This window comes from Sturnira hondurensis, unplaced genomic scaffold (genome assembly GCF_014824575.4).
Source record: "Sturnira hondurensis isolate 20B ecotype Veracruz unplaced genomic scaffold, ASM1482457v3 Scaffold0017436, whole genome shotgun sequence".
NCBI lineage: Eukaryota > Metazoa > Chordata > Mammalia > Chiroptera > Phyllostomidae > Sturnira > Sturnira hondurensis.
This window is the reverse complement of record NW_028090067.1, coordinates 10,759,931-10,782,303: the sequence shown is the minus strand read 5'-3', so window position 1 is coordinate 10,782,303 and position 22,373 is coordinate 10,759,931. Positions and strand designations below refer to the sequence as shown.

Genomic DNA, 22,373 nt, shown 5'->3' with positions numbered 1-22,373 from the left:
TTGGGTAGATACATGCAGAAAAATGAAAGTAGACCACCTTCTCTGATGCTATAATACAATAATAAATTCAATAATGGACTAAAGAATTAAAGGTTAAACTCAAAACTAAAAAAGTCCTAGAATAAAACATAGGCAGTAAAATCTTGAACATTGCAATATTTTTGAATACCAAGAGAATATCCCGAGATTGCCACAGACGCACTGAAAAGCCTGCTTCCGTTTCCAACATCCTGTCCTTGGGAAGCAGGGTTTTCTGCAGTGACTGCAACCGAAACGAGATTACGGAGTAGACTGGACAGAAGCAACACACTTCGGGTGTCACTGTCTCCCGCCACTGCCAGAGGGGCCCGTCTAGTTGCAGGGAGACAAGCTCAGGGCTCCCACTGATTCTGCACTATGGTGAGTTGTATAGAATATGTATCTATTAGAATATGATAATAATAGAAATAAGTGCACAATAAATGTAATGTGTTTGAATCATCCTGAAACCAGGCCTCCTCCCTGGTCCGTGGAAGAATTGTTTTCCATGAAACCAGACCCTGGAGCCAAAAAGGTCGGGGACTGCTGCATGAAATGATTTCAGCACCCATTTATGGGTCCCATACTGAAAAAGATAACATACATATGTTTTTTGAAAAGATACCTTATGTGCGTGTGTATAAAACACTACATACTAGGATCCTCCAGAGCTCCGTCAGCTGTTTCTTCTGTTACCTATCTCCATATATTAACTTGGGTTGCTCCTTTTGCTTTATCCACTGAAAAGTTAGTGATGGGCTTTCTGCAATGGTGGGTGAGGATTTAGCTGTCTTACCCCCTGCGTTATTGCCCCAACTTCCATCCTTCTAATGTTGTAAAGTTCGTTTTTTATTTAATCAGTAAGCAGTGTTTATAACCTGAGACCATAAATATCATTCATTGCAGAGGCAAGTGGTGTATTACAATTTCTTTGATCTGTTTTTAATTTTTTTCTGGAGATAACCGCCCTATCTTTTTCGCTTGCACAGTTCTGTGTACCAGCGCTTCATTTTTCCCCATGTGCTCCATTGCAGCTATCATATACCCGTAATTAGTGTTTGCTCCTAATTATAATTATAATGACTCTTTTATATGAGATCATTGCTCATAAGTTGCTCACAAGTTGTCCTTCCCCCAGAGGTCTCATTTCCAGAATGCCCCATCCGCCTGCTCGGTCTGGCTCGGGGCCCTGGCCCACCGCACACTCCTGGGCTTCCCTCCCTGCTCTCTGGTGGCCTCGTCCCTTTCCTGGGTCCCAGTTCTTTCTCTTTCTTGGTTCTTCTCCTCATTTTGCATCAACGCACGTTTGAGAAAGTTCCACAGAAGAATATGGAGAAAGTTTTCTGAGTTCATGGATGTCTTAAAATGCTCTTGATTTACCTTCAACTTTTGGTCGATGAATTGGGCCCAGACTTGGAGATTGCAAACCCGTTTGTCGGGATTTTGAGGCGTTGCTCCCTTAGATGCTTGTTTCTTCATATATGCCCTGCTCTATTTTTTTGAATCATGGCAAATATTTATGTTCTTTCTGTACGTCAAGCACTATTCTAAGCATTCTGCACTATTTAATCCTCATGTCATCGTCTCTATGACATAGGGATTACTATCTCTCTTTTGCAGGGAGGACCCTGGGGCCTGGAGAGGTCAAGTAGCTTGCAAGCGAGTTCGGACTCTTGACGGGACATATTAGTACTGGTGGGCGTGGGGTCGGCTGTGTCACTGGGAGCCCTCCAAATGCAGGCTCATCTCCTCCATCAACGATGCCAACTTCCAGTTAACCCTCACTCTCAGCCAGTACCTCATACTTCCTAGTGTCCTTGAGTCCTGAGTCCTGGGTCTCCAGAAAACACCACTTTCTTTTCTTACCTGGGGAGGAGAGTAGCAAGAATGATGAGATCATGTAGACATTTGCTCAGTCCATACACAGACATTTAAATGATTCTTAAGTAAGCCTCAGTGTCACTGGGTACTTAACGAGTCTGAACGCTTCAGGGATTCTGCAGGGCTTACTGACTTCCTTTCTCAGGTGTCCCTCGGGGTAGGTGTTCTAAGTTGTAGCTCACGCCACCCAGGTTAGTGAGTTACCACTGGCCCAGCTGCTTAGTTTTTATTACGAAGTACAGATGTACAGGCAGTCAGGAAAGAAAGGCAATCATGTACTGAATATTTGCCACCCGGCTTTATCAACCTGTAAGAAATTATTTAGCCAACTGTTGCAAAATGATCAATAAAAATGCATCGTATGTATGGTTGGCGTTCCCTGTGTATCACTTCCTGGTCTCCTTTAATTCCCTTCCTGACAGTCACCAGCCTTCTAAAGCGGTATGCGTCGTTGTCATGTTATACTATTGCTGCAGATGTGTGTCTGTGAATAACAAGTCTATTGTCTTTCATTTTTGTAAACCTTATTAGAATCATATACTTTGCATAGTCTTATACTGCCTTTTCATTCAACCTCATGCTTTTGAGACGTATTCATATTTATTCACATAGCTCTTTTTCATTCCTTTTTGCTTCTATATAGTTAGTGTTCAGTTGTGTGACCTAAGAGCTAAGTTAGCCAGTTTTCTGTCAACAGACATTTTCGCTCATTTTCCATCTTTGATCTCCGCAACAAGGGTGCCATGAATACCCTTGCACATTTCTCGCAGTATTCATGTATGCATGCCTTCCACAGTTACCCCAAGGTGCTGGGTCTTTCCATCCTTGGGCAGCCACCAGGGACCTGGAGTCCGCAGAACTCCCGGCCAGCCTCCTTCAGCAGTGGACGGTTTTACCCCTTACCCGTGTTGCAGAAGGAAAAAATACTGTTGTTTCTAGGTGGAATTACTGAATCAAGGAGACGCACATCTTCAAATTTAATAGATATTGCCACATTGCTCTCCAGAGTTGTGCCAGTTTACGTTCCTGTTACCCATGTAGAGTTCTTCTTCTTCTTTTTTAAATTGAAACAATGTACTATACTGATGGGCAGGACCATGGGCTTTAGTGTTCGATTTACATGAGTTTGACCTGACTCCCCCTATGAGCCATGCGATCGTGGGCAGGCTTCTTACACTCTACACATGCCTTCATTTCCCTATATGTCATAAAGGATAGGAATGCTATCCTTTAAGTAAGGCTATCTTTCCTTACCTAGAGAAAAGAGTTGCAGGAATGATGAGATCATGTAGACATTTGCTCAGTCCATATACAGACATTTAAATGATTCTTAAGCAGGCCTCAGTGTCACTGGGTACTTACAAGTCTGAATGCAGGGTACCTCAGCTCTCTGAGTCATGTGTCCAAATGAACACTAGGGGTAATAATAGTGCCTGTTTCATGAGAATCTTGTGGGGATTAAATATTAGACTAAATAAACAGCAAGTAAGCAAGTGGGTAGAGGTGTGTTCCAATAAAGTTTATTTATAAGCCCTGGCTGTTGTAGCTCAGTGGATTGAACGAGGGCTGTGAACCAAAGGGTCACTGGTTTAATTCCCAGTCAAGGCACATGCCTGGGTTGCAGGCCGGGTCCCTGGTTGGGGCTGTGCAAGAGGCAACCACACATTGATGTTTCTCTCCCTCTCTTTCTCCTTTTCTTCCCCTCTCTAAAAAGAAATAAATAAAATCTTTTTAAAAAGTTTATTTATAAAAAGAGGCAGCTGGTTGAATCTGGCCTAGGGGCTCTAGTTTGCCAGGCCCTGCTTCAGATGAATCTCCTGTTCAATGCAGATGTTGTGCAAGGAGTTCGTAAACTATATACACCACATATGGCTGGCATCTAATATGTAAATGTCTTTGCATAATATATTTATATATCACTAATATAGAGATAAAGTTATATATTATTTAAATATATAAATATACCTGTATAACCTAACGTACAAATAACTTTATAACCCAATACATAAAGTTAGAATAAGTTATAAAGTTATGATTCACTTCTTTTTTTGCCAGCCGTGTAGAGATTAGCCTCATTCCCTCTGAAACGCTTTTCCCGGCCCACGTGACTCACTCCATCTGCAGATTTCTTTGTTGCATCTCCATGGACCCCATTAATACAGAGTTTACCACATAACTCGTCCTGTTTACAGATAGCCCAGATTGTGTTTGTTTTTCCAGTTTTGCCTCATGGTGACATTTATCCTCGAGCCTAAAACCCTACCCTTTGAAGCCATGTGTTCATATAAACTAGCATCTCCTGAACAGTAACCTTCCTGTGTTTGTGTCTCCCCGCTTCCTGCTCAGAGCAGGCAGCTCTTGTTTTCGGAGGAGTCTCCGCTGATTCTCGTGCGTTCAGTTGGATGTTGAGTGTCGGCTCTGTAAGCGAGTCACTTTGCTGGACACCGAAGACGCAGGGCTGAGCAAGTGCCTCCTAACATAGGGCCCAGAAGTGGGCCGGCCCGTCCAGGCCCCACTGGGCTGACTCGCGGCCTTGGTCTCTGCATTATGCTATTATGACCCTAACCTGCCACGAGCTGCCTCGTCACCTTTCTCTTCCTCCCCCTGCACTGCGGCTCGTGTGACTCATCTCAAAGTAAGCGTGACAGCTTTATAGGCCCTTCTCAGGGTTGTTTTCTTCAAAGGAGGAAATCGAGGCTCAGGAGAGGGAGAAGCTCACCCAGAGTCATGTAGCTGATACATGGCAGAACTGGAAATCAGATTTGGATTTTATAGCTCCAAGTCCAGGGTTATTTCTGAGAGTCCATGCTTCCAACGCACACAGACGAGATTGTCCTGATGAAACCTTATGATTGACCAGCAACACAGTCTTTGCCGGTAAAACACTAAGGAAGCATCAACCTCACGTGGGAAAAAGCTAATAGCATTGAAGTACAACTTCTTTCTCTGACAGGTGTCCAAAGATACCTGAAGTTCACTCCTTTGGACTGGGCGTATGTGTCCCTGTTTGGACAAGCCACTCATCCTCCTGGTAAAGGTGTCAGAGCTAACCTATAGCACACGAGGTTTAGAGTCCACGGCAGACACTTCACCTCCTTGGCTGGCTTGATGGAACAGTGACCGGTAGTAGACCCTTGGCATAGATTCTGGGCCTACAGCAGGCTTCCTCCTGCACACACCGAGTATCCCCAATATCTGAGGGGCCACCGATAGTGATAGCAATGGCACTGTTAAAATCTGCTAATAGCAGACACTATGGGTAGTTGTGTACCGGGCACTCAATTACTGAGTCTACTGACTCCTTACAACATTTTCATGGGGTAGGTACTATCATTATCGCTAGTGTTCGTTTGGAGAAATGGTCAGAAAGCTTCAATAACTTGTCTACAGTCAGCTAGTAAGTTGTAGAAAAGTGTTCTCAATCACCATACGGTACTTGCCAGCTTGTCCCAAACCACTGAACATTAACATCTCTCATCCCAGATCCCTTTTAATTCTTCAGGAGTTTGCAAATGAGAGGATTCTCTTCCTCTAAATGGATCAAAGAAAAAAATATTTTATCCGATGCCCAAATACAAAGCACCACGAAGGTCTTTATACTATTCCGGATATCCTAGAAAATACACATATTACCTTAGTATTTGAATCGCACTTTAAAGTATTTTGACTCTTTCTGTGTCTGTAGCTGTATAGACATGTCCTTTCTCAATGCACTTACCTTGTGTTTATTGTTCTTACATTGCACTGAAATTGTCCTTGGCAAACCACAAATGGCCTTATAATTAATGAATGAATGGTCAGTTCTCCATCTTTATGTCAACTGATATCCTTGCATCTCAAGTGATAAGAGATCCCTAATTTTAATTTTTATATCCTGCTGCCTGTGTCTTCTTCCTTCTCATAGGATTCTCATGGACAGACGTTGAAACATAATAGTGGTTCGGCAGTTGTGCAATATTATTAAATATGAGGATGATTGTGGTTACCAGGAGGCTAGAAGAAAATGAGACAATGTATGTAAAATGTTGATGAAAAAATTTATTGCAGAGATACATCAAATATTTCTCTGGGGGAAAGAAAACCTTTCTGCCAATTAAGTATTTCTTATTTTCAAGCACGCTCCTTAGGCACCTGCTGTGAACTCTCAGGGAGCAGCCGTTTAGACTTTTGGCTGTGTGTACCAGGCCCGCGATGCCCAGGCCACAGGAGTGACCCCTGGTGTTCTCTTGCAGGTGTTTACCTTGCTGTGGATTGCCGACTGGATGGTCCATCACTTCTGGAGGAAAGGAAAGGACCCGGACAGTTTCTCCATCCCCTACCTGACGGCCCTGGGCGATCTGCTCGGGACAGCGTTGTTAGCCTTAAGTTTTCATTTTCTCTGGCTCATCGGAGATCGCGATGGAGATGTTGGGGACTAATATGTCCTACAAACTGCTCTCAAGTTACCAAGAAGGAAAACACAAGATAACCACCCAGGCTCTTTCTCGAAAATCTTAAGTTAGTAGCTTGACCTCTGCCAGGGTCTGCTGTCGTCGGCCCTGACTCAATTACATGGCCTTAACGTTTTTAAAAGGACTTGGTGTTGAAACCAGAATGGACAGTGTTTATGCTGCTTTTCATAGAGGAAATGATAATTTCGCATAGACATAGATATGAGCTCAAGCTCTGAAATTAATTAAATAGGAAAGAATGTAGGGTGTTTACAATGAATAATTTTAAAACCACAGACATAGCAGAAATGTACTTGATTATTGTTTAACTTACAATGCCAGCTTAGAGGAGAGTTCTAGTTTAGCATGTCTTGTCTCACAGATGTGCGGTGCCACAAAGCATACCATAAAATGAAAGGGGCCCAACCAAGCTTTTAATAGTTTTAACTATACCCACCTCTACCAGATGAGGATAAACTTGCCGATCACGTGCTCCTAACATGACCTAAATATGTTCAGCTGAGTGTAAGATAAATTCACTTCTGTGGATTTCCCTGTGCCAATGCTAATTTAATTTCACCTTTGCGAGTTCTTGGCAGGCTGCCCTTGAAACACAGAATGACCTTGAGCATTCTGTAATGAAAACAGTGGGTCATTTCTGGTCATTGATTTGTTGGAAGAATGTCGATCTTTCTCAGAAGAGTTAGCGGTCAAAAACAGAAGGTAACCCAAGCTGTGTTTGTAGAGACAAAGTGTGAAAAATTGTGTGTGGGGCAGAGAAGGACACTTGTGGTGGAGAACTGAATCCGGGCCTGTGGATAGCAAAGGCCATAGTGCTTTCAGAATATTAGCATTACCTAGATATTCCTAAACAGATTTTTGGATAGACTTTTGTCATTTGGTCAAAAAATTTTGTCACTGCCCAGAATTTAGTGTTTCTTACCTACATTATAATAATTTCTTTTCATTCAAAAGAACTGTGCCATTTAATCAGCTTACATTTTGGAATGGGCAAGTGATTCATTCGCTCTTGTAAAGAAGTCTGTTGAGACGGTTAGGCGTCCCGTCTTGTAAGAGAAGTTGGTTGGTCGCTCATGTCTGGACACATCCTCGGTTTGCACAGGCCTTGTTCTACAATCCTAGACACTGCTATGTCTCAAATATTTTTCTAAAACTCTGATCTATATTCCAAATACTTGACCAACATCCTTGTTATTCAGTACGTAAGCATTTTTATATCGTTCCTTTTTTAAAAATTCAGTGCAATCTCTTAAGACCATCGGATATGTAATAATTTAATCGATAAGGGAAGAAAAATGCACATTAACTTCAGTCATCATGGCTGAAATTACTTGTCTTTGTTGATGTGATGTAAACAGTGGGTTGTTTACGCACATGCTAGGGGAGGTCTTCTTGTTGAACTCTACAGTAAGGGGACTGTGGTTTAGAGTTATATATTTTTGCTTATTTTAAAACTTTAATTATTCCATTCTTCTGCCTTATAATGAAGCTTCTAAGGCAGAGAGCTGAATGAATTGTAGAATTTCTCCTTTGGAGAATTATAATATCACATAGTGAACATTCTTATAAAAGAAAGAATGATTAAGTTACACTGATGAATATTTATCTGCAAAGATTTCTTTTTATTTAAAAAAATCCAGAAATAATTTATTTTATTTTATTGTAAAGAATTTGTAAATTGCTTGTTTACATTTGGGCTGTATGATTCATAAGCATTTTTATTTCCTGATAACTTCTATTTGATTTTTAACGTAAAATAGTGCACAGCAGACCACATTTTTTCCCTTGCAGACCACATTTTCTCGAAGCATTCATCAGCCGCTTTAATGCGGTGCATTCCGCAATCTAAAACACATTCAAATACACGGTATTATTTATAGTACTCTCAATAGCACCTGTGAAATAGGTCAGTAGATTTTTCTTTCTCTGCGTTACAGCAAAAGGAACAAACTCAGAGAAGTTACATTTTACAGGTGGCACAGCTGCAAAGTGACCAAACTGTGGCTGAAGACCACGTGTCCGATCTCCTGAGCCGATCTCTTTCTGTGACCCTACAGACGCACCGGGCACACGCAACTCACCGGGAGAGCAACGGAGAGGCAGGGTTGTCTGAGTAGGCAGTGCCGCTGCCTACAGATCTCAGACAGGGGAAAACCCCATTTAATGTATCTTGATGATGAGCGCAGCCAACTGGGAAGTCCTCATGTTCATAAGACCCAGGAGAACACAGAAAAGTGGATACGTTGGAATGACGAACAACGACTTACTTCATAGGACATTTCATTGCCGCCCCCTTCCCAGAGGTAGTCGTTTTCCATAGATGCTGAAAAATAACTAGGATGACTGGTCTGAGTTCTGTCTTCTTTCCATTTTGCTACCCAGTCGTGGTTACAACAATGAAGTGTCTAAAACTCATGTAATAGAAAAAGGAAAGACATGGAAAAATCGGTCATCGATTACCTGGATTAATTTTATAAGAGGGATGTAGCTTCCTCTAAAAAACATTTACATTAAAGGTTTTTAAAAAAACCTTTATATAAGTGTGCAAATGATAGATGACTTCTTTTATTTACCCACAAAAGCCATTTCTTATCAGTCTTAAATAATGTAAATTCACAGCATTTATTTTTATACAGTGTAAAAATTCCTGCTTTCCAAACTTCATCCTTCACTAACATACCAGACACTTTACCTGCAGATAATTTTTCAAAAATGTATTTTTTATTTGGGGCCATCAACCTTTTTTTTTCTTTAAAAAAAATTAAGTTTCTTAGATCATGATAAAATGGGAACTTAGAGTAATGTATCTGCTCAAAGGCATCCAAAATTCCACATCATAGACCATCAGTGATGTAACCAAAGGAAATACATTCTTAAAAGTCAGTATTGGGGCTTTCTTGTTGTATATCTGTGGTGTGGTCTACCCATTTATAATGGGCATCCTTCATCCTCGAATTGTTTAAGTGCAAATGAGAATAAAATCAAAGCATTGTTTACCCAGCCTGGTTGTATGTACTTTTTGATAAGCTGCACAGACAGGCAGCCTGTGTGGAGCCCAGGAGAGACTGGGGTGATCTGTGTATGTGTTGCAATGATGAGAATAACACATTGGCTCTGACTGTTTATTATACGAGACCTCCAGTCCATTGCTTTACCACCTGTTCACTGTTCTAAGCACGCTTCTCATTGTGCAGCTTAGATTCCTGGGTCCATCAATCCACATGCCTTCCACAACCATCCTCGTACTCACCGGGCAGCTCGGCTGGATAACGTGGTGAAGACACGTGGCCGCTCAGACAGTTCTTTCCATTCCTAACCTCAGACATCTGGTTAGCCCTTAACTGTCCCGCAGCCTAGATTTCTCTGATCTCTTTGCTGTCTGGGAGATCAGGCTTTTGTCCCCACCACTCAGCTGAGAGTATCCCTGTCAAGGTCAGTGACAGTCTCCACGTGGCCAAATCCAGTGATCAGTTCTTAATAAGGATTCTCATCTTATTTGGTCTCTAAAAGGATTTGATGGTTTCTCTCCTCTTTGAAATGCTTTTTCCTTTTGGCTTCCCAAAACATCTGGCTTTTGCTTTTATTCTCTGCACTCCTGGAAGCCCCTCTCTGCCTGCTGGTGGTCCCTCTTCGATTGCTAAATGTTGGAATGCACTAAAGCTCAGGTTTTTAAAAATAATTTTTTATTGTTGTTTAAGTACAGTTGTCTCCATTTTCCCACCACCACTATCTCCCATACCACCCATCCCCACCTCCCACCCTCAATGCTACCCCTTTGGCTTTGTCCGTGGGTCCTTTATACATGTTCCTTGACAACCCTTCCCCTTCTTACCCCATTATCCCCCTCCCCTCGCTCTAGTTATTGTCAGTTTATTCTTTATTTCCATGTCTCTGGTTATATTTTGCTTGCTTGTTTTGTTGATTAGCGTCCCTCACCACCTGGCTTATTTCACTTTGCAAAATGCTCTTCAGTTCCATCCACGCTGTCCTGAAGGGTAGGAGCTCCTTTCTTTCTGCTGTGCAGTATCCCATTGTGTAAATGTACCACAGTTTTTTTATGCACTCATTTTTTTCATTACTTCTCTACTTTTTCTCCCTTGGTGATGTAACCCATGTCATTGTTTCAAATGCCATCTGTACGATTATTCCCAAATTGAGTTCTCCAATTTAGGCCCCTTACCTGAATTCTAGAGTTATAGTTCCAAACACTATCAACCACTGTGACCTCACTGTCCCACACAGACGATGCAGTCCAACACCTGCAGAGCACACGCTAGGGGCTCATCTCAACATGTGAAAAACATAATACAAAGCAGGAAGAAAAAGAGCAACAACGAAATAATAAAATAGACAAAGACAGATGGTGCATAAAAAATAGATGCTCAGTATTGCTCAAACGGAAAAAAATGCTAATGAAAATCACACTGAGATAAACATTTCTCACTATCAAAACCACAAAAATTCAAAATCAGATCAAACATTGTCTGGGCAAGGCTGTGTGTGGGGAGACAGACACAATTGCTGGTGGTAAATGATAAATGTACCACAAGAAAAGCTCTGTCGAGGGGAATCTGGCCATTCCTACCAAAATTACAGATGGCATTTGTCATTTGATACTGTAGTCCTACTAGGGCCACCCTTGGACCCAACCAAGTGATGCCTCTGCCCTGGGCCCTCTGCCACATGCAGCGGCTGGGATTCAGCCAGGGGTCAGATCCAGTTCGCTGCCTGTTTCTGTAAATGCAGCTTCATCAGAGTCCAGCTATGCCCATTTGATAGAACTAGGTAGCTGTGAAAGAGACTGTATAGGCTGCAAAGCCTGAAGTACAATATTTACTATCTGGCCCATGGCACACAAAAAATTTCACACATCCCTGCTTTAGAATGAATTCTTCAAATTTTACTTCTGTCTTCCTTGGGTACATGGGACGAACCAGCATCAGCGGTGCCATCCAGGCTGCCCCAACCTGAAACTGACTCTGCATGGGCTCCATCTGCAAAAAGCAACTGCCTTATAGTTTTGTAACTCACCATCCAATGCCTGGGACCAGCCAAGCTGAGGGTGAGCCCAGTTCCTGTGTCTCCCCTATTGATCAACCTGTGTGGGGTCAACCAGATGCCTCTGGGAAGTCAGATTCCTACCTACAGGGTAGTCCCTGGGCTCTTACGGCTAGCCCCAGTTCCAAGAAAGCAACGTGGTAAGCCGATCATTCTCTCTGGCAAGAAGGATAACAGGTTTCCAGACTGGTACTGACACGTGGATTTGGAGTGACTCATGCCAGACCCAGGACGAGTTCAGGTGTCTGGGCCACTGCCAGTCCACAGCCAACCCTTGGACTCCAGCCTCAGATCTCTATGGTCAGCATTCTGCCTGCGGCACTGTCTCTCACCTAGAGCCTCGAGTGTGTGGGTGGCAGGCATCCTGTTCCTCTGTGCACCCCTCCCCATCAGTTGCACCAGGAAGGTTTCCCCACCCTCTTGCAGGTTCTGTGCCACGTGCCAAGCAGCTCTCTGGGGATTTCCACATCTCTCTTTTCTGATGGCTTGAAGACCCTTGCTCTGTGACTCGCCCTTCCAGTTGGCATCCTCTCTTCCCTCCAGGTGATATGGTGATGTCATGCTCTCCCAGGTAAGTCTTAAACTGCATTGGACAAGGAACAGCCACTCATTGTATGGATGGGACCATTTTTCTCCCTTTGCTCCTGGGACCTCACCTAACCTCCCCACTGGTGACAGTGTGTGGTAGGCAGGGGTCATTAAAGGGAGAAAAAAGTCAAGGACACTTGTCAAAAATGGTAAGGTAGACTTTATTCAGGACCATCACAGGTATAGGAGCCACTGCACTGGGATTTTGTAGTGAGGGGGAGACATGCGCTCAAGTCCAAACAGAGTAAGCGAGTGGGGAGTAAAGCCAAGTGTCAGAGTAGGGGCGAGTAGATGAAAAATAACTATGAGGAAACATCAGAGATAAAGGCAATTCTGGCTGAATGGACCTAATGGGGTTCTTGGCTGAAGATGGGCCAGGGTGATCAGACATGGCTTGGGGGTGGACGATGGGGAAGACAATCAGATATCAAGGGTGATCAGATTCAAGGGTGGGGGTGCTCCAGTTAAACAGACTTAGAGGGGTACTTGCTATGAGTGGATTTTATAAGGAAGTGCACAGATGGACCTAGGACGGGTTCCAGAAGCCTGGCTGGTGTTAGAATCTTGGTCAGGGTGCAGTCGTCACTGGAAGAGATCACACCTAGAGATGCAGTAACCACAGCTCGGAAGTTCAGGAGAAGACAGGGCTGTGTGATTCTATATTTACACTGTAAAATTCCAAACTGCAAAGTCAACATGACCAGAAAAATGATCCTCACACTTTCCTACATGCTTGTGGGTAAGATTAGCACTTTTGGCTCCCATAACAAAGCACAGTAACGACCTCTGGGAAAGTCACTGGAAGCCAGGATCCACCATGGGGGGCGGTGCAATGTGGATGAGGGAGCAACATGAGCAAGGGTATAAACAGTGTTAACTAAACGGTGCTAGGGAACTGCAGAGGCCAGAAAATCTATACGGTTTCAATACCAATAGGTTCTGAAGAGCCAGAGCATTGCAAGTAATCACAGTTTTGCTAACTCCATCCTAACAGTGGAAGACATTAGCTGGGAATGGAACATCTGACAATAACACAAAAAGATCGTGCCTACACCCCATGAAGAGTCTTTGTTTGCATTTATTGGGCAATCGACGAACACGTTAAGTTCCTATTTGCTACTGATTCTGTTAAATCTTCATGGATAAATCCCTCTAATTCACATGGGTCCAAGAATTTTGTAAAATATTTTTAAAATCAAATTGCTGATGAGGTTAAGCACCCTGCAAAAAATATTTGCCCAGAACCCTGCACACCTACGTCCAACTTTTTGGAATCTCGATACTACACAGCCTCCAACATTGGTGTGGTGATGTAGGTCAACGTTATTCATCAGAGCTTCGCTGGGAGGAGCAGAAGATAAGAGAACAACTGTGGGGCCTGGCGGAAGGAAGCCTTGTTCATTCGCACCTAAGAACACGATGCAAGAGGGAACAGAGGGGGACGTGGTCTCCCTTTTGGTAATGAGGGAAATAAGGACAAGCATTTGAGAAAGAAACCCTGGAGGGGAAAACCAAGAAACTAAAAAAAAAAAAAAGGTGTCAAGGGGCAATAAGCTTCAGGGAAATAGGTTGGTGTGGGCTTGTGAGTCATTCTGATTTTTGAACTGTGTGATATTACTTATTCTAAAAATGATGGAGAACTTGAACTTGAAATATATGTTCTTTGACCTACTGATACCACTTCTAGAAATCTGCTTTCAGGTAATCATCAGGATAGACATTGTAGTAGCTTTCAGCTTGAAATTTTTCATGGGAGAACAGGCTGAAAGCACAAAAGCAAGATTAAATGTAGTATGTGTGTATAATATTACATTACACAGTCAGTGAATTCATATTTTAAAAGTCCCTTGTTGCTTTAGAAAATATTCATGAAAGTGCGTGAAAAGCTCTGTGCACAAAATGATATATGAAATAATTCCACTTTTTAAAATTCTTAAGAGATGTTAAATGTATTTCCCCTCTGGACATGATTATGGATTTTTTTAACTCTTCTGTATTGTCCAAATTTCCAACAATAAACATGTTACTTTTATATTTATTTTAAAATTGCTTTATAATTATTACCTTTCTAGACCATAGATTTGCAGCTGTAATTAGTATTTGACCAATATTCAGGCTCTTAAAAAACTGACCTTGTTCTGCTTAATAATCACTTAATGTATTTAAAAAATGTGAACCTCCTTTTTATTCTTGCAGGTGAGGAAAGATATTCCATGGTTAGGGATAAGATATGTACATCTTAAAAGCTGGATGAATAGTAATGATCATGAGAACCCATTTCCCACAATGTTTTTAATGAAATGTACCCACTTCTCAGTGGGATGGGTTGTAAGGACATGGGTGTTGCCCTTGGGTTTGAATCCTGCCCCTGCCCCTGACTGGGCAGCCCAGGCTTGGGCAGGTCATTCAATCTCCTAGACTCAAATTTCCCATTTGGAAGATGGGGGCAGTGATTCTTCCCTCATACCGTGGCTGGGAAAATGAAATGAGATAAAGTACATCGAACAAAATAACAGGCAAGAGGGATGTATGTACTCAACAAATATTAGTTTTTCTGCTTTCGTCCCTGCAAAAAGAAACTATTGCTACAAGATTAAAATAATAACTGTAGAATCAACAATTATGGAGTTTGACGAAAAGCAGTTAGAGGTTTCTTTCCTGTGGGGCTCAGAGAACAACTGGGCATCAGAGATGCCCACTCGAGGGCAGGAGAGCCCCTCCTCGAAAAACAGTGTCTGCCCCAGGTGGTATGCATACACTGTCCATCCTTCTGACCTCAGGTATTCATAATTGACATTAATATGCAATTGATATTACGTAGACAGTTAACATTTAGGCAAGAGGTGTGGTCTTCAGTGAAGTCATTTGGTAGATTCTCTTTAAACTGTAAGATCAAAGGATTTTTCAGAAGCCAGAGGAAGAAAAAAATTACTTTTATATTCAGAAAATCTGCCTGGATACAACCGAGCTTTGGAAAACTAAATTGCTGGTTCATACCCATTGTTCTTGGAAGGGGTGTTGGGCTGGGAGCAGGAAGGAAAAATTGCTACTGAGGAGTAAAGCAAATGAAGAAACGTCTCTCTTGCCTCCACATTTAAGAGGGTAGACCAGTGTCAAGGTGGCAGAATGGCAAATACTGACATCTCATGCCCTCTCCCCAAGCCCGAGAAATGATAGATAAACATAGGAATGTTTTTAAAGCCCTACCAAAAGCTGACAAGAGTGGATGCTCAAGTTCTTTGTACAAAACGGCACAGCATGCATGCAGTTGGCCCTCCCCACCTGTGTATCTCCTTATAGCCACACCGTCTTGAACACGTGGCCTGTAATGTCACTGCAGAAGAGAAGAGAAGACTGGAGATTTGTGCATTTTTAAGGACCAGGTGTGGAAATGGGTTACATCACATCACTTCTACTCTTAACTGCAAGGCAGGCTGGGAAATGTGGTCTTCCCGTGTGCCCAAGAAGAGAAAAAGGAAATGCAGTTGGGTTGAACGCATGCATTTGTCTCCATCAAAGCACTCACGATGTCATATTTGGATATTAAAGGAAGATATTACCCAGAAGGCTGACATCCTTGAAGCTATTTGGGGAACACAAGAAAGAAAGACCGTAGAACTAGCCAACTCCTCTGGGCAGGAAATCTAATAGACTTATGTCAGGTCTGCCATTCAATCAGCTGAGGCCAAGTAAGGGCAGGGACATATGGGAACTAGACCATTTCTTCCTCTAACAAAGGAAGGTAGGCAGAGGGAATGACTGTCACCTCTGGGGTGCACACCAAGCCAATCTGCACATCAGAGGGGAGTTGGACTGAAAGTCAGCTGCTAAGAATAGAGCAGAAAACAACCTTTGCCTTATACTCATGCAACACTACAACCAGACACTTTCAAAAGTAAAAATTGCAGTTATATAACAAAGAGATAATAAGAGAAAGAACCCCACCCCTTCTAGCACACAGAATATGTATAAAAATTACTTGGATGGTTTTTTAAATGGGAACTCTCCAGCTGCCTCTAGACTGTTTAAGAAGTAAGATAACTGGTGGGCTGGGATGGGAGTAAAAGACAAAAAACTGTACTTGAAAAATAATTAAATTTAAGAAAAGAAGAAGTAATAAAGCTTAGACTGAATGTGGCCGAATCCCTCTTCCCTTCATATCAAAATGAGAGTCTCGATCACTAAGACAGAGACTAGAAACAGCCCCAGAACTCCACCTGGGAATGAAAAGTAAAGGGATTCAATCTAACTTGAGTAAGTTGTATTGCAGAAGCAACTCAGGGCCCAGGGCTGGGCAGAGAGTCAAGTCCCATGTGGGTAAAACCAAAGCCTTTAAAGACAATTTCCAGAAGTTTTTCCACCCCCAGGTCAGTCAGTAGTCAGGTATCTTTGGAATCTAGGTTTCCTCTGTCTGGTGGTCTACTTCTCTTGACTCAAAACAGTTGATTTTGATTATCAGTTATCGAGGCATTACCACTGCACACAGAATAAATGTGTGTGTGCCCTGTGTGTACACATGCCTGCATGGGTATGATGTTTGGACCTGCCTGTCAAATCTGCACTTGGTGCTCTGGCTTTCATCTGATGGTGTACATCAGCCCAGGAGCACCAGGAAGGTGGGTTACACCTGGTACTGCCTACAATCTGTTAAATAGTTCTTCTTGAATCATTTGAATAGGAGGCTTCATTGTTGTGGCTATGAATAAATATGCATGATATGTTCGTTGTGAAGTGTTTTAAAAATTCTTACAAGTGTTTTGATTCTCTAGTGCTGTAATGGTTTCTGTTAATAGCATCTCAGAAATTGAATATAATAAAATAGGAGGTGCTTCTTTATTGAGTGGATAGCTCATGACTGAAGCTAATTGAACTTGGCCTGATCTAGTGATGTCATGTAGCTTAATATTAAAGGGACGGTTTTGTAGGCCCCAATGAAAGCTGACCTAGACTGTGAGTGAAGTTCACAGGTTTCTATTAAGTGCCACATGTGAACCTACTTCTTCTCTCAGCCCTGAGGAGAGTTCAAGGATGAAACAAGGCCCTTGCAACTCATAGGAAATAATTTTGTGAGTGGGTCAGAGATTTATGTATGAGGAAGTTCATAGCAGTTATTTTTTATAGCAGTTATTGATAAGAGTAAAATTGTAAACCCAACAAAATGTCCAACAAATAGAGGGATGGTTTTAAAAATTGGGGCATGTAATTCACAAAAAAATATAATATACATAACAACATGTATAGTAATATTTTTCAAAAACATTTAATGGCACGGAGGAAATTCCCATAGTAAAGTGAAAAAATCAGAATATATATATGTATATAGTCTGATCTTATTGTGGATTGTCTCCCACCACCCCTACCCAAGGATGAGGGAGAAAAGAGAAGCCACTTGTGTTTACTGATTTTCCTGGTAAGTTAATGCAAAGAAACAAATACAACTCGGGTATGGAGGAGTGCATGCCTCAGGAAGGAAAAGAATCCTCACCACAGTCAGGTTTATAATTTCAGATCTCATTTTAGGCAAACAGCATCAGAACTCAAGTTTATCCATACCCCCATGGTCTCCATCTCAACCCCCACCAGAGTCTGTGGTCGCTAAGACCTGGGCTCACTGCTGCCCCTGCTGGAGACAACAGAAACTGCAACCCACCTGTAGGTAGAACACAGACTGTGAAATTTGCAACCCAGGAGGAGGGCTTAGTGAGCTTGCTATGTCTACAGAGATGAGTGGCAGTGTGCTCCAGGGGAAAGGAGCAGGTTGGGGAGACCAACGGGAGAAGGGAGAAAGTGGGAAGAATTCAGGTGTAAGCGAGGTCCATGTGGCACAGTCCTGAAGGCCTAGCAGTGTTTCTCACTGGCCCATATTCAAGTCACCTGAGTGCCTAAAAAAAAAAACCAAACCAACCCACTGATGCTGAGACTCTACTAACTGAGTCATCTGTGGAGCTGGCCACCGCATGGCCCTACTGCAGAAGGCCAGGGATACAGCTAATCAGCTCCCATCCCCCACCCAGCTCAGCAGGACTTTGTAACAACCACTGAATCATTCATTAAAAGGTTTCCGACCTCCTTGGGAAGGGGCATATATATCCGGTTCAGAGAAAGGGTCTCTGGAGATGCTGGCCTCCTGTCCTGCCTTGGGTGAACCAGGCAGCCCCCTCAAGGCGGATCCCTGAACACTTGCAAGGAGAGGATTAAGTAAAGGCCCAGCTCTCTTCTTCCCTGTGCATAGCTCAGACGTGCTCTGGAGACAGAAATGAGAAGGGGCCTACCACAGGACTCACAGAGACTTTGAGCTGGAGGAAGATAAGAAATATGTGTGATGTATAACTGTGCATTTTCAAAAGGTTGGAAGGAAACACACCAAAATAATAATGCTGTTGCCCTGGCTGGTGTGGCTCAGTGGATTGAGTGCCAGCCTGAAAACCAAAGAGTCGCTGGTTTGATTCCCAGTCAGGGAACGTGCCTGGGCTGCCCGGCCAGGTGCTCCCAGTGGGGAACGTATGAGAGGCGACCACACATTGATGTTTCTCTCCCTCTTTTATTCTCCCTCCCTTTCCCTCTCTAAAAATAAATAAATAAAAATAATAATAACGTTGTTTATCTAATGGTGAGATTTTAGATGATTTTTTTTCTTTATGCTTCTCCATATTCCTCAAATTTTCTCCAGTGAACATGTATTATTATTGTTGTTTTTTTAAAGGTACATATCCTACCAAAAACTGGAAGCCTAACCTTCCAAAAGTATGTGTTCTAAATGGGGTCTTCAAGTGAAATTTCCCTGCACTCTAGTGGTTACGACAGAGTTGTCCGCTCATCGCCCAGGCTCCCGTCTGTCCTTCTCTTTAGTGCTAACACAAAGTTGATTGGCACCGTCCCAGGACGGGGATGTAAGGATTTCCTGCATCCTTTTAAGCCAAGCAAGGGATATGGTCTGTTGGAAGTGTCCCGGAGCACACAGGACAGGAACTCTTCATCGCATTCGTAGGCTTCAGAAACCTCTATTAGACATCGACTGGGGAAAAACGTATTCTAGTTTGTTCTGTTGAGTATCACACACCAGAGAATCTGCTTCAGCCCTGGTGATCAACGAAATATATTCAATACGACTTCAGTCACTAATGTGATGTGCTACTTCTGATCAAAGTATTGGAGCGTGTCGTCCTTTGGAGTCAACCATATCAATCACATTCATTGACACGCACCACCGGAGAGTAAGATGGTGCCCTCGCGTGTGTTAGCAGTAGGTGCCCACAGAAGCAAAGGGTTAAACCTAGGGATGTGTTGGGGTCATTTAGTGCGGTAAATGGATATGACTAAGCAAGAGGATATGTTGGCTCCCGAAACTACTAGCTCAAATGACAAAGGACCTTTAAGGGGATCATGAAGGATGGAAGCCTATTCCCCTTATAAATTAGAGAGGGAGAGAGAGAGATGAAGGAAGAGAGAAGCATCCATTTGTTGTTCCTTCCACTCATTTGTACATTTGTTGGTTGATTCCTGTATATACCCTAGACTGGGGATTGAACCTGCAACCTCAGTGTATGCAGATGGTACTCTAACCAACTGAGCTATCGGGCCAGGGTCCCTATTCCCTTTTCTCTAGCACATGTCTATCAGTTACCCTTGTGATGCAGAAACATGGGTAGGATTGATTTTGAGGTTTAACTCAAAGATATTATAAAGCATTTGACATGAGGAAGAAATTTAGGCTTCTTTGTTATTTACCCAGAAGGCTGAGTAATTTCAGGGCAAAGGAAAATGTGGTTAGTGGCCTCAGAGGAATCAGCACATTAACCGTCCTGCAGGATTTTAAAACTATTCTGTGTGGGTTAATGGATACAATTAACACCAAAGCGAGACACCATATGTAAGTAATTGAGGCTGTTTAACAGAGTTATTGACTATACAAATCTCTGGGCTGTGAATTAGGCAGTCTCACAATTCATTAGAGAATGTAATTAGCAAGCCTTTACTGGATTTCGTTATTGGCTCCAGAGCGGATTTGTATGGGAAGCACCTTGGTCAGTAGTTTTCTGAGAAGAAGGCCCCCAAGTGTCATCATTTCCATGTTTCGTTTTTAGTGGTTAAATAGGCATTTTCAGATAGATTCGGCTCATCTAACGTATCCCAGCTCTCCTCACGTCTCATCGTACCCCTCCCCCACCTCTCTCTAGTCCTCAACAGCGTTCTTTTCCCCCAGCACATTAAATGGACGCTTCCGTCCACGGCCAAGGTCCTTCATAATTCTCCCTGTCCCTCATGCTGCTTCCACACACATTCGGCTGGGTCAGGGCTGGCCTCCTCATGGCCCACGGTACCAGCTGAGCTCACCTCTTATTTCCCTCTAGGCTTGACTCCTGTCAATCACTGGACAGAGTCATTGAGGGAGAAAAGGAGGTCAGAAGTAGGTAAGCCCATGGAGCAGGTACGACGTCAGCCTGCAAGGCAGTTTGGGGGAAAGCTTTCCTGAAATCTAATCAGGCTGACCTTTTTGCTCAAAGGTTTTCAACCCTAGCTGACTGTAGAAGCACCTGGAAGCTTTCGTAAAAGGCTGTTGCCTGGTTCTACACACAGAGATTCTGGGTTCACTGCTCTGAGTTGGGGCCCAGGCATCCAAATGTTTTGACAGCTCTCCAGGCCTGATTCGGAAGTGTGGCCAGGTTACGCACGGTGCCTTAGGAACTGGGCAATCATCGACATGCATGTAAACCACGGGGGGTGGGATGTTCCGATGAAGCTTCGGGTTCAGCAGGCTTGGGGTGAGGCTTGACCTTCTGCATTCTTGAAAAGTCCCCAGGTCATGCATCAGATTCCACCTGCACTCCCTCCTTGTCCCCGGGCTGGCCACGACACAGACATCTTACCTGTCTCGGTACAAGAGGAAGAATATGAGTTGCCTCCCAACTGAAAAATCTGCCTCCTGAAACTGAGTTTCCTACTGGAACAAGTTACTGAAGCCAGTAACTGCGGCGGGGCAGTGGTCGCCAGTTTCCTGAGCGTTCTGACTGAGAGCATCACCCTTCTTGGGTTCTTTCAAGATGCGTCTGGAAATTCAAATTGGAACACTGTGGAGATAGTCTTGCTCCCCATCGCTCGTAGGCAAGCTCATTTGTCTAATTTCCATCTCTCGGTCTTTTCACGGCTACGCCCTTAGCTTTAAACTATGGGCACACCGTGGAGATACTGCGGGTGCAGGCCACCACAACGTGAGTGATGAATCTTTTTTCCGGTGGAGAGTCTTGCCTTCAATTTGTGAACAACTCCTGTGAGGTGCAACCGAGTGAAACGCAATAGAACGAGGCAGGTCTGCGTCGGCTCATCCCTGTCTCACGATTTCTTAGTCTGAAGCAGGGTTTACTAACGACCAACATGGAAAATGCAGAACTTAATTTGCCCTGTCTCCTTTTTCCCACACCTTCCTCCTCATTTTGTTGGTTATATTATTTTTGTTGGTTATATTATTTAATGACTGGCTCTTATTTTGGATCCTTTTATAAGTAATAAGCTTTGACTTCCTTTTCTTGATCCTTCACTGGTAGATGTTGAGTGAAATCTAACCAATATTCCTGACCAACATAAAAGATAGGAAAGGTAAGAAAATTTGCACCCCTGCCTATTCTTCTGCTTCTCCCTCTCTCCTTCCCAATCCTGGGTTGTTATTTTGTCAAGTTTACTGCAACAGAAAGCTGTTTACAGAAACAGCGTTCATGAAGAACCAGGGCAGGTTGGCCCGATGCACCAAAAGGAAATACCCTATGACGGGGCCATCCAACTCCTGCCATCAGAGGGGAGATTCAAAGTCAAAGTCAAAGTCAAATTAATGCCCTTCCCTTCAAGTCCATCAGATACTCTGAATTGTGCTATGGTTAGTTTGTTTTGCTGTTGGAATTAATATTCTTCTACAGTTTCCCCACCTCTGTGTTTTAAAATAATCTTCTTTCTTTTTGATAGGGGAAAAATTTTTGCCTATCACTAATATCTTCCAGCTGTTTAATACATTTTGAGCACACTAATGTACTCTGACTTCCTAGGCTCATTTGCATAGAAGTTATTTTAGGATTACTTTTTTGTTACATACTTCAATAGTTTCACTGTTCTTGGAGCTCATGTTATTGTCTTTCTTAGATTTGTTTTTCCTTTTGGCATAAGAGGTCCTTAAGTTGCTTTTTCAGATGAGGTACATAGGTGTTTCTATGTCCGAAAATGGGCTTTTACGTAAGGGAGTTCTTGCCTGTCTGAAATGTATTATAGTCCCCCAATGTTGGATTCATATTTTGAGCAATTCTACATTCAAAATCATTTGCCTTCGGAACTTTGAAGGCATTTCTCTACTGCCTTCTGGAACCCAGTGTTGCTAAGAAACCAAGTCGTGGT

The 22,373-nt window shown here is 43.0% G+C and overlaps 1 protein-coding gene across 5 annotated transcripts in view; it reads left to right on the top strand.

Annotated features, from left to right (window-relative positions):
• The window catches only part of SLC41A2 (solute carrier family 41 member 2), an 88,678-nt gene extending 79,328 nt beyond the window's left edge, over positions 1–9,350 (top strand). For all 5 annotated transcript variants that reach the window (XM_037068550.1, XM_037068549.1, XM_037068552.1 and 2 more), the window contains exon 11: positions 6,132–9,350. In XM_037068550.1, coding sequence (XP_036924445.1) covers positions 6,132–6,317 — 186 coding nt within the window. In that variant the 3' untranslated portion in view covers positions 6,318–9,350. The remainder of the gene's footprint in view (positions 1–6,131) is intronic.
• Positions 9,351–22,373: the final 13,023 nt, after the last annotated feature.